This window comes from Cicer arietinum, chromosome 6 (assembly GCF_000331145.2).
Source record: "Cicer arietinum cultivar CDC Frontier isolate Library 1 chromosome 6, Cicar.CDCFrontier_v2.0, whole genome shotgun sequence".
Classification (NCBI taxonomy): domain Eukaryota; kingdom Viridiplantae; phylum Streptophyta; class Magnoliopsida; order Fabales; family Fabaceae; genus Cicer; species Cicer arietinum.
The window spans coordinates 50,458,607-50,472,863 of record NC_021165.2 but is presented as its reverse complement, the minus strand read 5'-3'; the positions used below and the strand labels follow the sequence as shown (position 1 = coordinate 50,472,863).

Below are 14,257 nucleotides of genomic sequence, written 5' to 3'. Positions count from 1 at the left end.
GGTTCTATCGTTTGAGACGTGGGTATATTAATGTGTAGGATTAATAGGAATCTCACATATCTCATTCCTCAAGGGCTTACAACGATTTTGGCACGATTTAGTAATAAATGGATAAAGTATGTTATTTTGAAATTACAAGAATTAAAATATATTTAGATACTATTATATGTTCAAATAGTTATTATGGTTTGAATTGTATTCGATTTATATTTATGTGTTATCATAACTATGTTCAACTGATATTGAATATATATTGGGTTCATGAAATTGATGTGAATGTAGTTATTATTATATATGATTCTGATTGATAGGTTGTGGTGATTGATATGATTAATTAATGACTCTTGTGTTTGAGCATGATTATCTTAAAATTGTATATGTTAAGTAATAATTGTAAATATCTCTGAAATTGTGAATTATATGTGAACTAGCTATGAAATCGATCTATGTTATAAGGTATTGTTAAATTTGTTTTAAATTACAAATGAATATGAAATTGATGCAACTCTTAATTTATGTTAAATTTGACTAATGTTTATGATGGTCCCCATTATAGAGTGACATAAAATAATGAGAGAAGTAAATTAATTATGAGGGTTTAATAACTTAGTTTATTGTGTGCATTTCGCTATAAATTAGTGTGAGGGTTTAGTAACTCGGTGTTGAGGGAAATGTAATTTTATGAATTTGATAATAAATGTGGATTCAATTGAGTCTTTGGGTAAGATGTCATAACTTATGGGCACTCTATAGGAAATTCAAAAAGGGGTTGGAGATAATTTTCTTATGTCGAGAGCTAATGTGCAACTATAGTTTACCATAACAAGTTAGATACACGAGTTTCAGGTTGTGTTGAGTTGATGGCATAATATGTATTTCCTTTTCCTACGTGTAGTATCTAAAAGATCTTTATTTAGTACTAGAGATACTAAGTATAGGAGCTTGACATTGGATGTATCAATGTATAAGAGAAGATGAGAATGATAGACTTCCTCCGTCAATGTCTCATTTTATGGGAGGTGTACCTGCACACACTTCAACGATCAAGTAAGAATTTTCCATAGTACAAGAGGTAATTAGGTTAGAATTTGTGTGTACCTTTGTGACCTAAGTGAAGTAGCAGTATCAATCACAAGGAATGGGGGTTTAAATTGTGATTCCCTTTTTAAAATATTTATTCCTGCTTTTAAATTAAACTAACTCAAGATCAACCTTGGTTACTTATAAATATTTTAAGAACGTTCTTGGTTAGTCAAAAATAAATGAAACAAATTATTTCTACATGATTAGTGATAGTGAGTGAGAAATAATAAATGATATGGATAAGAGAATCACACAATGATTTATCCTGGTTCATATAAGGTGGACTACATCTAATCCTCACAACTTGTGACTTTTTCCACTAATGTGTTTCACACAATAACTTTCTTGTTTTGACACAATTTTTTCTTGATCACTCTTGATCAATTACAATTTTCACTTTTCAACCTTGAAATGATTTTTATAGATACCTTTCAGTCTAAAAAGGATTTTTACACGATACCTTTTGATTACAAAAAGCATTTGAACACAACACTCAAATTATCTTTAAGAGATGGTCTTGAGTTTCAAATGAAATTATGAAATAAGGTTGTAGAATCATAATCTACTCAACACTTGTTTGAGTTTGATTATCAGCAATAACTCAATAAGAAGATCCTTGAATCTAGTGTAAGAGAACTTGAGCTTTTGCTTGATTGAAGAATTTTTTATTTCTCTAGTATGATTGTTTTAGTGATTAATTGATTGCATTGAAAACTCTTGTTGTTGTCTCCACCTTGATGTTCTTTTTAGAGACTGATTTGTCTTTGTCAACTGCTTTATCTTCTTCTACCTTCCTCAAAAGACTTCACTGCTTAGCTCCTTCTCTTTTTCTTTTTGTTTGGTTTCAATAGTATTTTCAAACGTATTTTCTTGTCGTTCCAATCAAGTATTTACATTTTACATCTTGTTCTTTGAATTCTTTGATTTTGGTCGTTTTCCACAGTGGATCTTACAATTGTTCTTAGATTTTTCCTATTTCTTTCCCCATCGTAGATGGTAGTTTTGGGAATTTTCTCCTTTTCTCCGTCATGGACAATAGTCTTAGATTTCACTTTCATTTATAGGTTTATATCTAGTTTAGTTATGTTGACATTTCTTCTCCTTTCATTCTTTCTTCATCAAAGTGGATGGAAGAATGTGATTATTGTTTTGACTCACTCTCGTCTATTTTGATCAACATAATTTGTAATGGCGGATGATAGAGCGTCAACTTCGAATGTGCAAATATTTCCTTCGGACTTCAAAGATATGAATTGGGTCACTGATGAACTTCTTGGAGTCTTTTCCATTTTCACGGAAGAAGGTGACAATACCTCATATGTTTAGGAAAGTGGGACTAAAGGATGATTCGACTACTAGGAGACTTGAACAGACGAAATGACCTCGAAAATTATGCAATTATTATGTACAAATCTGTTTTTAGGCATATGGGATTCCATCTTCCCTTTAGGATGTTTGAAATAGCGATCATGGACCATCTTCAGCTTGTTCCCTCTCAACTTCATCCGAATTATAAGGCTTACATCATGACCTTTCAAATCACATGCCAATTTCTAAAATTGGTCTCTCTGTTCCTTTCTTCTTCAAAATCTTCAAGTTACTCTAGCATAAAGAAAATCTCATATTGAAATAGAGGCATTTATCCTTTAAATAGAAGAATAAGTGTTTTATGGCCTTCATTGATTCGTTGAAAGGGTTCAAGAGGTGATATTATTACATTTCCGTGTGGTCAGAAGAGGCCCAGAAAAATTTATGCTTCATCAATCATGTTTATGATCGGAACAAAAATATTTTCATGGACTAACATGGTAAGCCGAAAAACAATTTGTTGGGATCAATTTCCAAAGGTTTGGTCTAAGGCACACCTTAATCGTAGAAGGTATGAATTGACGTATAAACTCGACGAACTTAGTCATGTCAGCCTCTATAACACTATTAGTTTACAATCGTACGTCAGTACTTCGAAAATTTGCTTGAAGTTGATAAGAAGGGAAATTCGGTGTTGGATGCATTAGGGAACTTTTAGCTTTTCGTAAATTGGAATATGTCAATTATCTCTTAGGTGGTTACTAGAAGTATCGTTATGTTTGTACTTTTTCTTTTTCCTAATTCTAACTTTCTTTCCATTTTATTGTTTGCAATAAACATGGCTTCCTTGTCTTTCATGAAGAAGTATAAGGAAAACAGTATTGGAGCATCCTCTTAGGCTCCTTCTCAAATCCCTCTGGTTCCTCCTCGACCAAAGGAAGTGGTCGAATATGCTCTACTATGGAGGTTATTACTGCTTCTCCACTACAAACTACCCCAGTCTCTACCAACAAGAGTCTGAACTTCATTGATCTTGGTGATGATCCAAGGTGGAAGATGTTAGAACCAAGTTGGTCCAAGGAACAATATCTCTTGTGTTTTGATGTTCAGAAAAAGCATTTCATGAAAATAATTTATTGGACTAATGACTTCAATTAAGTTTCCATAAATTAGAACATGAAAACCAAAGGAAGTGACTAGAGTAAGTAAAAATGTTAGAGGAAACAAAGTCTAATCAATCAACGAAATCCTTAGAATAGAAAAAATGCACATTCTGGGAAAGTACGTTCATTTTCTTTCGATAACGTGCTTCTGGTAATGATGACTCTTCATCATATGCATATTTTCCCACTATTTTAGTCTTACGTATCTTCAATCATTAGTTAAATTAAGGAGTTATTTGATATATTTTGTTAATTTTATTTCTTTGATTTAATAAAATGTTTATGTTCTTATTTCCTTGATTAAGTAGAGATTTTTCGGAGTTTTGAGTTGTTACTTTGTTTTAGTGCAGTGCTGAATTTTGGTGAGAAATCAACATGACATATGTGGAGTATTTCATCCATATCTGGAGTTTTAGATGTCCAATTTGAGTCACACAAAGTGCAAATGAAAGCTAAGATCCATATTTACACCTTTCATGAAGGCCCCAGAACCAAATTTAGAATCTAAAGAGGCTCAAAATGCAGTATACGTCAAACAACAGATGTTGTACGCCTGAAGCGTGCCAGCTGCGCCTAAGGCGCATTTTCAGCCTTTCAGCACTGTCCAGGCGCGCCTGAAGTGCGTTTTCTGCGTCTGGGGCGCGCGACGCGTATCAGCATTTATAAAAATGCAATTTTTCATTGTTTAGGGATCTTTTTTACTCTTGGGAAGTTGGGAGACTTGTGTCCTAGCATAGAAACTCAAAGACGGTCGTTTCTAACATCATTGGAGCAATTTTATCAAGAATCATTCATGAACCTTTCTTGTAATTCTTCTCTAATCTCTATATTTTATATCTCTGTCATGAGTAACTAAACCCTATTTGTTAGAGATGAGTGTAACAAGATAAAACCCTTATTTTTAGGATTTGATTTCTAGTTATATGAATGAGTTTATTGAATTATTTTTCTCATCTTTGTGCTTAATGCTTTTTATTGATTGATCAACATTAAAATGTTCTACGATTTTTATTTTGAAACAGAAGTGGACTTTACGAATGCTTGAGATGAGAAATTCATGAATTTGTAGTCTAGACATAGATGCAGGTCATGAAACCAATTAAATTAGTTGCAGAGGTAATAGTTTAAAAAGAGAATTCTTGTACGGTAATGCTTAATTCTAATTTTAAATCTACTAAGGAATTATGGGTTACTTTGGAATAAAAGGTTCTGTCAATAAGATATTAGGGTAAGAATAATAAAGAGAATTCGGTAATAATCCAATAAAGGAATTCGATAACTAGGATCAAATTAGATACCAAGGTTGGATTTGAGGTGAAACTCATCCCTGACATTTTTCTTATTGACAATACTAAACACCTCATATCTCATATTTTATAAGTACTAATAGTGGCTTTAGTGTGCCTCATGCAATATTTTTCTTTCAAGTTGTGTTAGGAAGACTTGACTTTAGTGTCAGGTGTTGTGTAGTTCAAGATTTTGTTAGGAAGACTTGAGAAGACTGACTTATAGGGTCAGATGTTAGGAAGACTTGAGAAGACAAACTTATAGGGTCAGGTGCTGTGTAATTCAAGGTTTTGAATTAGTGGATAAATCATTATGTGTGAACGGACTAGATGTAGGTACCAAGTTAGTGGTGAACCAAGATAAAATATGATGTCTGATTTTACTTCTGCATTATTATTTTATTGTTGCTTCTATTTCTTTTAAGTTTTTTTAAGTAACTAAACCAAAATTAGAATAAAAAAGGGAAAATAATTTACTTAGACAAACACAATTCAACCCCCTTCTCGTATTTGGTACCTTCAGAAGAAAGTGAAGACGGGAGCTCTAAGACGCATTTGGTCCACATTCCTCATATGGATAAGGGCACAACAGTGATAAAAGATTCTCTTATCTAAATATCACAAGAATTGGGATTAAGTATACCTCCTATAGTAATTTTTCTCACTTGATGTTTAATGACGAGACATCGCCAAATATTTTGGAGGTTCTCTTCATGAAAATTCAATTATCTTAATTGATGATCAAGAAGAGGCAATTTGACTTTTGTTGTTGAAAGAGTTCTTCCATTATGATATTAATTCAAACTTGTTCTATTTTGGCTTCATTGATTGATTTTGACTATGTTTGAGAAATCTTATTCATATTGTTGTCATATTTTTAGAATACCAATCAAGTTATTGTTCCACCATTGTTCTTACAATAATTTGAACTTGAGGAAAAGTTTTTGAGGAAAGGCCAACAATGAGGTAGGTGTAAGAGTTCCAAAAGCAACTAGTTCAACCTCATTTCGAAATTGTTAATTTTCTTCAACCATATCACTGGGATATGTGACATTAGTTTTGATAAGATGAAATATATTCATTGTCAAGGATGTTCTATTCTTGTGGAGAACGTTCTGGTACTGCTCTCAAAATAAGGCAATAACATTTTTGCTCAATTTGATCGTTCTCTTAGATTTTTTTCGCTTTGCCACTCCATGATCAAACTTTGGAGTTTTCGAGGATGATGTTTGGACATTCTTAACTTCGTTATTTCTCAAAATTTAATATTGTAGTTATTCTTATTTACCATCCTATTTGTCACCATGAAAATCAACACATTCATCAAATATAATATGCATAATTTCATTTATAGTTTTGGCCTTGAGATTTTATATTCTATAATATTTATAGAATGTAGAGTATTCAGAAAATATGCCTTGATGACATTTTAAATCAAATTTACCCAAACTTTCTTTATCATCCAAAACATAGCAATGACAATAAAAAATGTGAAAGTATGATAAGTTTGGATCAGAAACATGCAAAAATGGTATTGTGTGTGATCAGAAGAATGCATAGCTTTACATAGAACAATGCTAGTACAATGTACTGCCATTCTTTTGTCGTTGCTCATAGGTCCTTAATTTGGAGATCAATCTGAGGATCAATATGAAGATTGTTTTAATCATTTGGACTTTCAATTTGAGTCTCTTAATTTTTTATTTGATCTTAGCAACCTTATGTGCGATTTTGACATTCTTAGCTTACAGTTTGAACTTCTCAAACTGATATTTCTTGACTTTGTCATCTATAAAGGACAACCAAAATGTTCTTTTGAACACTCTTTAGTCATTTTCTCTTTAATAGAATAACGAGAACATTATGCTAAATGTTCTTCTATCATTCTTTTAATAAATGACTCAATCTTGAAATGATTTCTTCATCAAAGTTGATTATTGTCATTTTGCTGAATTGATAATAATATATTTGAGCGTAATAAGCTTGTTCTTCATGAAAATGTTCTTTTGAAGATTCAATAATCATTATCTTGAATGATTGATATAGTATATGATATATTCCTTTTAAGATTATTAATCATAAAAATGTTCTTTTACTTCTTTATTCAAATTCAAATATGTTTGGATATATAATATATCCATTGGACATATTTTCCAAGGTATCAAATGATCATTTTGATCATTACCCTTATTCTTTGGTTCAAAATGTTCTAAACACTTGTTGCATTTGATTCTTGAGACAATATTTGACTTGTTTGGTTCTCATGAGTTTATAAACCTATTTGGAAAAGTGCTAACACAATGTAGGCACAATACCCATGAACTCTTAAACCAATATTCACCTTTGAAAAAGGAGAATGTTCTCTTGTCTTGTAAGAAACATTCTTATCAAAATGATAAGGTAGTTGAATTGATTATTTTGAGGTTCAATCAATACGCTTATAATATCTCTATGAAGCTTAGTATATGATTGTTGTAATCTTCCAATGTTACTTTAATTCTTTCATCATTGAGTTAATACTTATGCACTTGTTGATGTGAATGACTTCTAGCTTATTCACTTATATGATCCATGTTCCTTAAATAAAAATTCAAGTGCAATCATTAGTAGATCACCATTTATAAAATATAACGTTTATTTCATAAGGATTGTTATCATTAAAACATATATCAAAATGTTTTTGACCTTAACATAGGTGTCTGTTGAAAGTACTTTTAAGATATGAGTGTAACATCTTTATTTGAACCTAGTAGATTTAGGGAGACCTACATATAGTGATTGGGTGTTAGGTGTTAGCTTGTGGTCAAGTTATATTTCGTGGGAGTTTTTACCTCACTTATTTTATAAACTTACTTTGTGAAGGTATATCTTTGTTTGTTTTCATGCTTATGTGTTTGTAGTTGCTATCGAGTCATATGTAGTCTTTGAAAAACGTTGTGATTACTCTTATTGAGATTTTTGAAACGGTTTTGAAAATATTTTTTTTTGCATAGATTTTATTAAAGGAAAAATGAGTAATATTTCGAGTTTAGAATTTCATCATTCTAAAATTTTAAGTATCACATTTAATACTCTATTTACTTATTTATTTATGAGTGAAGACCCGAATTAATCCTTGACATTTTGACAATTATCGTGAAAAAATAACACCCAAAATTAATTTTTGACAATTACATAAAGAGAATATAGTGGTCACTCCGATAAGTTTGATCCAAATTTGACTCATTTTTGTGTTGAATTCTTAGGTAATATGATGACATGTAAGTTATTTATACCATAATATTTAAAATTGTTGACGTACAAATATTTTTTAGTCTAATTAGTTTCTTCCAATATTGTTTTTAAATTTCAAAACTACATATTACATGTATTGCATAGATTAAATATTTTACCTGTCAATAATTTTTAACAATGTGACATGAGATAGTTGACACCTCATCATTGTTATTTGTTACTTCAACAAAAAATTAGTCAAATTTAAATTAAATTTTACAAAATAACTAATATGTGTTCTTTATGCAACTCTCAATGATTAATTTAGATATTATTTTTTCTCAAAAACTATAATATTCCACATCCAAAATGTCAAGGACATATTCAAATCTTTACTTTTTATTTATTTATTATCTGCTGCAGTTATGGTTGAAAACTAATTAAATCATGACATGTATGTCTTGCAGATTTAATTCTAATATAATTGTTAAAACATTAATTCAAATATTGTGTGGTTAAAATGAAATTTCATTTCAGGAGTTAGCCAACCAACTTATGAAAAGGATTGATGTCATTCCCATGAATAATCATCATATTTTTATCTTTTTCCTATTTGTAATATTCACAGGATCTCCTTTTCTCATATTTTCCTTTTCATCTACACATTTATGAGATCAAAAGCTAGAAATAAAAATAAGGAAAAATGAAAACCATATTATTAACACCATTTTCTGGACAAGTTGATTTTTTGAAATCGGTTCAGTTTCATGGTTAAATTAGTTATGTTTGATTCTTTCTTATTCAAACAATTTAATAACAGTATTTTAAAACTACCATTTATAAAGTGTAAATGAATCAGACCAAACATCAACTCCCAATTCAACCGACCGGTCCGGTTTTAAAAACAATTACTTCCAAGTAAATATTAGTAAGAAAATATATTTTCTCAAAATAAACTTGCTAATCAAGTAAATATCATTAATAAAAAAACTAATCTTTGGAGATTTGAGATCATTCCATTTATTTTAATTTTCATGTGAAAAATTAAAAACAAGTCAACAAAACAAGAAGCCAGAAATTTCGTTATTGTGCGTGATAGAGATATGGCTGCGAAACTTATGCAAGCGATTCAGTACGATTCCTATGGCGGAGGTCCCTCCGGATTGAAGGTCACCCATTTCTTATCATCTCTTTCAAAACATCATTTTTTTTTCTTTTTTGTCCATTATTTAAATTATTAACCTAATTCCATTTACATACATTTGGGTCATTGACTTTGATTCAATTCAATTATTGGTTTTAAACAGCATGTTCAAGTTCCTGTTCCCACTCCAAAACCCAATGAAGTTTTACTCAAATTGGAAGCAACTAGTATAAACCCAGTTGATTGGAAGATTCAGAAGGGTCTTCTTCGCGCTATATTTTTGCCTCGAAAATTTCCTCATGTACCTTGTAAGACTCACTAATCCATTTTCTTTTTACTTAGGTTGCGTTTCGATTGGCTTATAAACAGCTTACTTGGATTTATTTACGATCTAAGTACTTAATATAACTGAAAAGTTGATGTATCTGGTCTTAACAGATACATCAACTTTTAAAACTGACTAGTCCAACTTCTTTTTACTTAGGTTACGGGCAAAAGTACTTTTGTGATACTATAGAAACAACTTATGAAGTCTCTCTAAGCTATTTGCAGCTTATCAAAATAGCTCTTCAAACTAATTTATGAAATTAATTTATAGTTAAACTGAAAATAATTTGATTATATTTTTCTCTTTGATTGTAGAAAAGGGTTTATTTATTGGTATAAACACTTTGCGGGATCTTAAAGAAATAGCATATTTTGTCTATGAACTGTTTTTCAGCTTATTAAAAATGTTCTCTAGAATTTATAGCTTATACGAAAATAATTTAACTATATTTTTAGTTTGATTGTAGAAATAGTTTACACATAAGCGCTTATATGACAACTGTTTATTTTACAAGTGGTTAATTAAACTGTTTATCCAAAAAAATCTCATTTTATGCTTATTTTTAAGATATGATTAAGATTTCTTTGCTCTTGGGACTTTGATTCAGGCACTGACGTAGCAGGAGAGGTAGTGGAGGTTGGACCACAAGTCAAGGATTTTAAAGCTGGCGACAAAGTTATTGCTAAACTCACACATCAAGTACTTATCTCTTTCTTTCACTTCCTTCGGCTACTGTTTTTCATTTGTTTCTATCATATATGTTATTTCAAGTGTGAATTGCAACACAGTTTCATGCTTGTAATGGTAGGAAACAAAAGTGTAAAATTCTGCCTTGTGTCATGAGGGATAGAATTTTCTTAGGATAGATAGATAGATTACTATTCTGTACTAATTGGCAAACCAAGCAAGAACATTTAGTGGAGGTAAAAATTATCTTTTGGACCAACCATTTTAATTTGTTGTTTGTGCAACATTTTTATTTGAACCTAGTAGATTTGGGGATACTTGCATATAGTGGTTGTCCAAATTTTACGGATTAGATGGAAAAGGAAGAAGTATATGAGGGGACACTAGAAAGGTTTCATTTATGAAGCCTTACCCCCTTGTGTGGAGAGGTAGTTTTTGCGGCTAGATCACAAGATTGGTAACAGGATAACAACTTTCCTCTGCCTCTAACCTCACCTTCTCTTAATTACATACTCTCTCTGGTCTTATATATAAGAGAAAGTTGATCAACAGAAGTTGATATATTTGGTATAAATTTTGGACCAAATACATTAACTTTTGTTGACCCAATTTTCTCTTATATTTAGGAGTTAGGACCCGAGGGAGTAATAATATTGCTTCATTGCCCTTCAGATGGAAGTGTATCTACATAGTGATGCAGTGCTATCGATTGAGGATGACGGAAAGCAAAAAATCTGCCATTTTAAGCCGCCATAAATGCCATGGTGCCACCATCCTTCACCATTTGGCCATGACAGTTATCCAAAAGTCCACCACCTCAATCTCCCTTGGCCGATATTTGACAACATTGTAGCCACATTATTTCTAGTGTGAAATTATATAGGTGTGTTACAGTTGTATTCATATGATCTTCTGCCCCTACTTGTGGTGCATATTCACTGGTAACATTAAAGGTTTCTCGATCCAAAACTGTAGGGATCCAAAACTGTAGGGACACGATCCTATCTCCAAACCAAATCTTTTTTATTCATATGCCAGTATACTAATTACAACAGTTATTTATATATCAATAACCATTCTGTGTAATGTTGAATGACAGTATGGAGGTGGATTAGCTGAGTTTGCAGTGGCTAGCGAAAGCTTAACAGCTGTCAGACCATCTGAAGTCTCAGCTGCTGAAGGTGCAGGTTTACCTATAGCTGGTCTCACAGCTCGTGATGCCCTCACCGAAGTTGCAGGAGTTAAGCTTGACGGGACTGGCGAGCCCAAGAACATTTTGGTAACTGCTGCTTCGGGTGGCGTTGGTGTATACGCTGTTCAACTTGCCAAACTAGGGAACAACCATGTGACAGCCACTTGTGGCGCTCGCAACATCGACCTTGTTAAGGGCTTAGGTGCCGATGAGGTTCTCGACTACAAGACTCCGGAGGGAGTAGCACTGAAGAGTCCATCTGGTAAGAAATATGATGCAGTGATAAATTGCACCACTGGAATACCATGGTCAACTTTTGACCCTAATTTGACTGAGAAAGGGGTTGTGGTGGATTTAACACCTGGCCCGAGTTCAATTATGACTTTTGCGCTGAAGAAACTTACTTTTTCGAAGAAGCGGTTGGTGCCATTTGTTGTAAATGTTAAACGTGAGGGCTTGGAACATCTCGCTCAATTAGTGAAGGATGGAAAACTCAAGGCAGTTATTGACTCCAAGTTTCCTCTGAGCAAAGCTGAAGATGCTTGGGCTAAGAGCATTGATGGCCATGCTACTGGTAAAATCATTGTGGAGCCTTAGGCACCGTTTTCTGTGTGATGTTGTTTTTATAGTTTCTACTTTTCTACACAAGGTTTGTGTGTATTTATTTATATAGAAAAGAATAACGTGGGATACATCATATGCTGTAAGGTTTTTAAATTCATATATGTCTTGATTCTCTCTTACTGGTTTGTATATGATATTTATTGAGTGGTTCTTTTCTTTGATGAATGATTTAGAAATAAATGATTTCTTTGATATAGTGGTTCTCCCCTTTATTTGGTATTTAGTGTTATAGAGTGGGTCTCATCTTTGATGAGTGATTTAGATTTAAATGACTTATGTTTGGATAAGTGCATGAAATGATTTCATGAGTTTGATTGATCAACGTATCTGATTCTATACAATGAGAAAATGTTTGGTTGTTGTTGATCTTTATTCAGTGTTCTAAGTAACATCTTTCTAATATTACTAGCATATGCCAAATTTTCTCATTGCAGATACCGGTAAATGTTTTAAGTCACTTAACTATTTTTTTATTAGGTAGGAATTTGATTATAGGCTGGTGCATATAGAAAGGTTTATCTTCTTCGCGACATTAATCTTTGTAATTGCATGTAGGTACTTGTTTTACTAAAGAAATGGTAGAACGTAACTGATCAACTCATCAACCAATTGAATCTTATTTCACAAAAGTAAAAAAAAAATAAGGGTATGAAATATTAAAGGTACCAAATAGCGGTTATATAGTTGCAAAATCTGATCAACCTGTTATTTTTTAGGCAAAAGTGCATCTCTACTTCTTTAAATTAAAATTAATTTCAAGCTTAGATCATTTAAATTTATTTTATCTCAATTTCTTTTAAATTATATTTTTTTTTTTGTGATGTTAGTATTTTATTTTAATTTCGACAACAATTAGTTTAACTGAAAGGTTTTGATCTGCAACAATATATCTCTCATACTAATTCTTCATAAAACATTCATTAAATCTGATAAATTGTTTATATTTCTTTGATTTTCATTATAACAATTTAAACGCATGTATAGCCTTAAAAATAAAAATAATAGATGTTTTAACTTCATTTATGTGCAAAGTAGCTTCGACACTCAATTCGTTGCGATGTTTCGATTAGATCTTAACATTTTATGATAGAAATTTGAAAAACATTTCAATCTTACAGGATTAACATGCGTAGTTCAATATATATATCTTAAAGGCTAATAGTGCAAACCGAATGTAACTTAAAAAATTGAATCGGAAAAAAATAATTGACACCGCTAAAAATTACATAAGAAAACTTGATTTTGTGTAGTCATTGAGAAATAATTAACCATATATAGCCCATGCTTATGTACCTAGAATACATTTCAAGTTTCTGTTATATATCTTAATTTTTTGAAAAAATCTATTTAGGCAAACAAGTTGGTTTGATCATAAGAACACGACATTTTCTTCCAATCCAATTACTTGTCCATGGTGGATCTCTAGACACAACTTTGTACCCAGCATTTGTGTACAATGTGCGAGCACCTAAATCTTCTTCATAAGCTCTAAGGGCAAGAAACTCAAAACCCCACAAATTGGCAAGCTTGTCACAACCTTCCAACAAAGCAGTTGCAATTTTCCTCCTCCTGTGCCGTCAATTAGTCTCATTAACATACACTTTCACAACAACACATGAAATATCAATGTCTCATTTTAATAATTTAATTTAATGGTTTAATTACTCTAGAGGTCATTAAATTATTCGGTGATACTTAAATAAATTTTCAAACTAAAATAGTTTGAAAAAGTTACTATCGTCAAATAAAAAAAAATGAGTATATCATAATTCTTTTTAAAAAATCATTTACAAAATAGATCTATATAACAAGATGATAAATTTTCATTGGATTTGTACCGTTAACGCATAACTATTAAATTCAAAAATTTAGTATTATATTCGTTTTGTTCTTAAATCAAAACATTTTAATCATATATATCCTTAAACTTTTATGAAATTTGTAATTATATAGGTCACTAAATTATGGGACCTAAAGTGACAAATTATTTAAAAGACCAGGAATCTAATTAAGAACTTGGTAGTTTAACAATCTTTTTACTAGTTATTGACAAATTCAGAGACTCAAAAAAAAATTATTTTTTCAGTTCATTTAAAAATCTTTAAATAGACTTGATAAGTAATTAAATCATTTTCCTTCAAAAGAAAAAATAATTAAATCTTTTTAATCACCTGAAAGCTTTGGAGACAGCAATTCCTGAAATGTAAAGGTACTCTTGTGCTTCAGCAG

At 31.3% G+C, this 14,257-nt stretch overlaps 2 protein-coding genes across 2 annotated transcripts in view; one reads left to right on the top strand and one right to left on the bottom strand.

Annotated features, from left to right (window-relative positions):
- Positions 1–8,880: 8,880 nt before the first annotated feature.
- LOC101510505 (chloroplast envelope quinone oxidoreductase homolog) lies at positions 8,881–12,222 on the top strand. Its single transcript, XM_004506319.3, has 4 exons — positions 8,881–9,222; positions 9,361–9,505; positions 10,133–10,224; positions 11,312–12,222. Exons 1-4 carry the CDS (start codon positions 9,157–9,159, stop codon positions 11,999–12,001), a joined length of 993 nt encoding a protein of 330 aa, XP_004506376.1. The 5' UTR covers positions 8,881–9,156; the 3' UTR covers positions 12,002–12,222.
- A 1,028-nt stretch (positions 12,223–13,250) lies between these two features.
- Positions 13,251–14,257, bottom strand: part of LOC101510832 (GCN5-related N-acetyltransferase 10, chloroplastic) — a 2,629-nt gene continuing 1,622 nt past the window's right edge. The window contains 3 exon segments of the mRNA XM_012717391.3: positions 13,251–13,597; positions 14,200–14,245; positions 14,248–14,257. The exon segment at positions 14,248–14,257 is cut by the window's right edge and continues 97 nt beyond it. Coding sequence (XP_012572845.2) covers positions 13,372–13,597; positions 14,200–14,245; positions 14,248–14,257 — 282 coding nt within the window. The 3' untranslated portion in view covers positions 13,251–13,371.

Bases quoted from the DNA above. Each gene is read 5' to 3' on its own strand.
- LOC101510505 (XM_004506319.3), top strand. From the start codon at position 9,157: ATGGCTGCGAAACTTATGCAAGCGATTCAGTACGATTCCTATGGCGGA. The intron at 9,506-10,132 runs GTAAGACTCACT...ACTTTGATTCAG, and splicing joins AAAATTTCCTCATGTACCTT to GCACTGACGTAGCAGGAGAG. The intron at 10,225-11,311 runs GTACTTATCTCT...GTTGAATGACAG, and splicing joins TTGCTAAACTCACACATCAA to TATGGAGGTGGATTAGCTGA.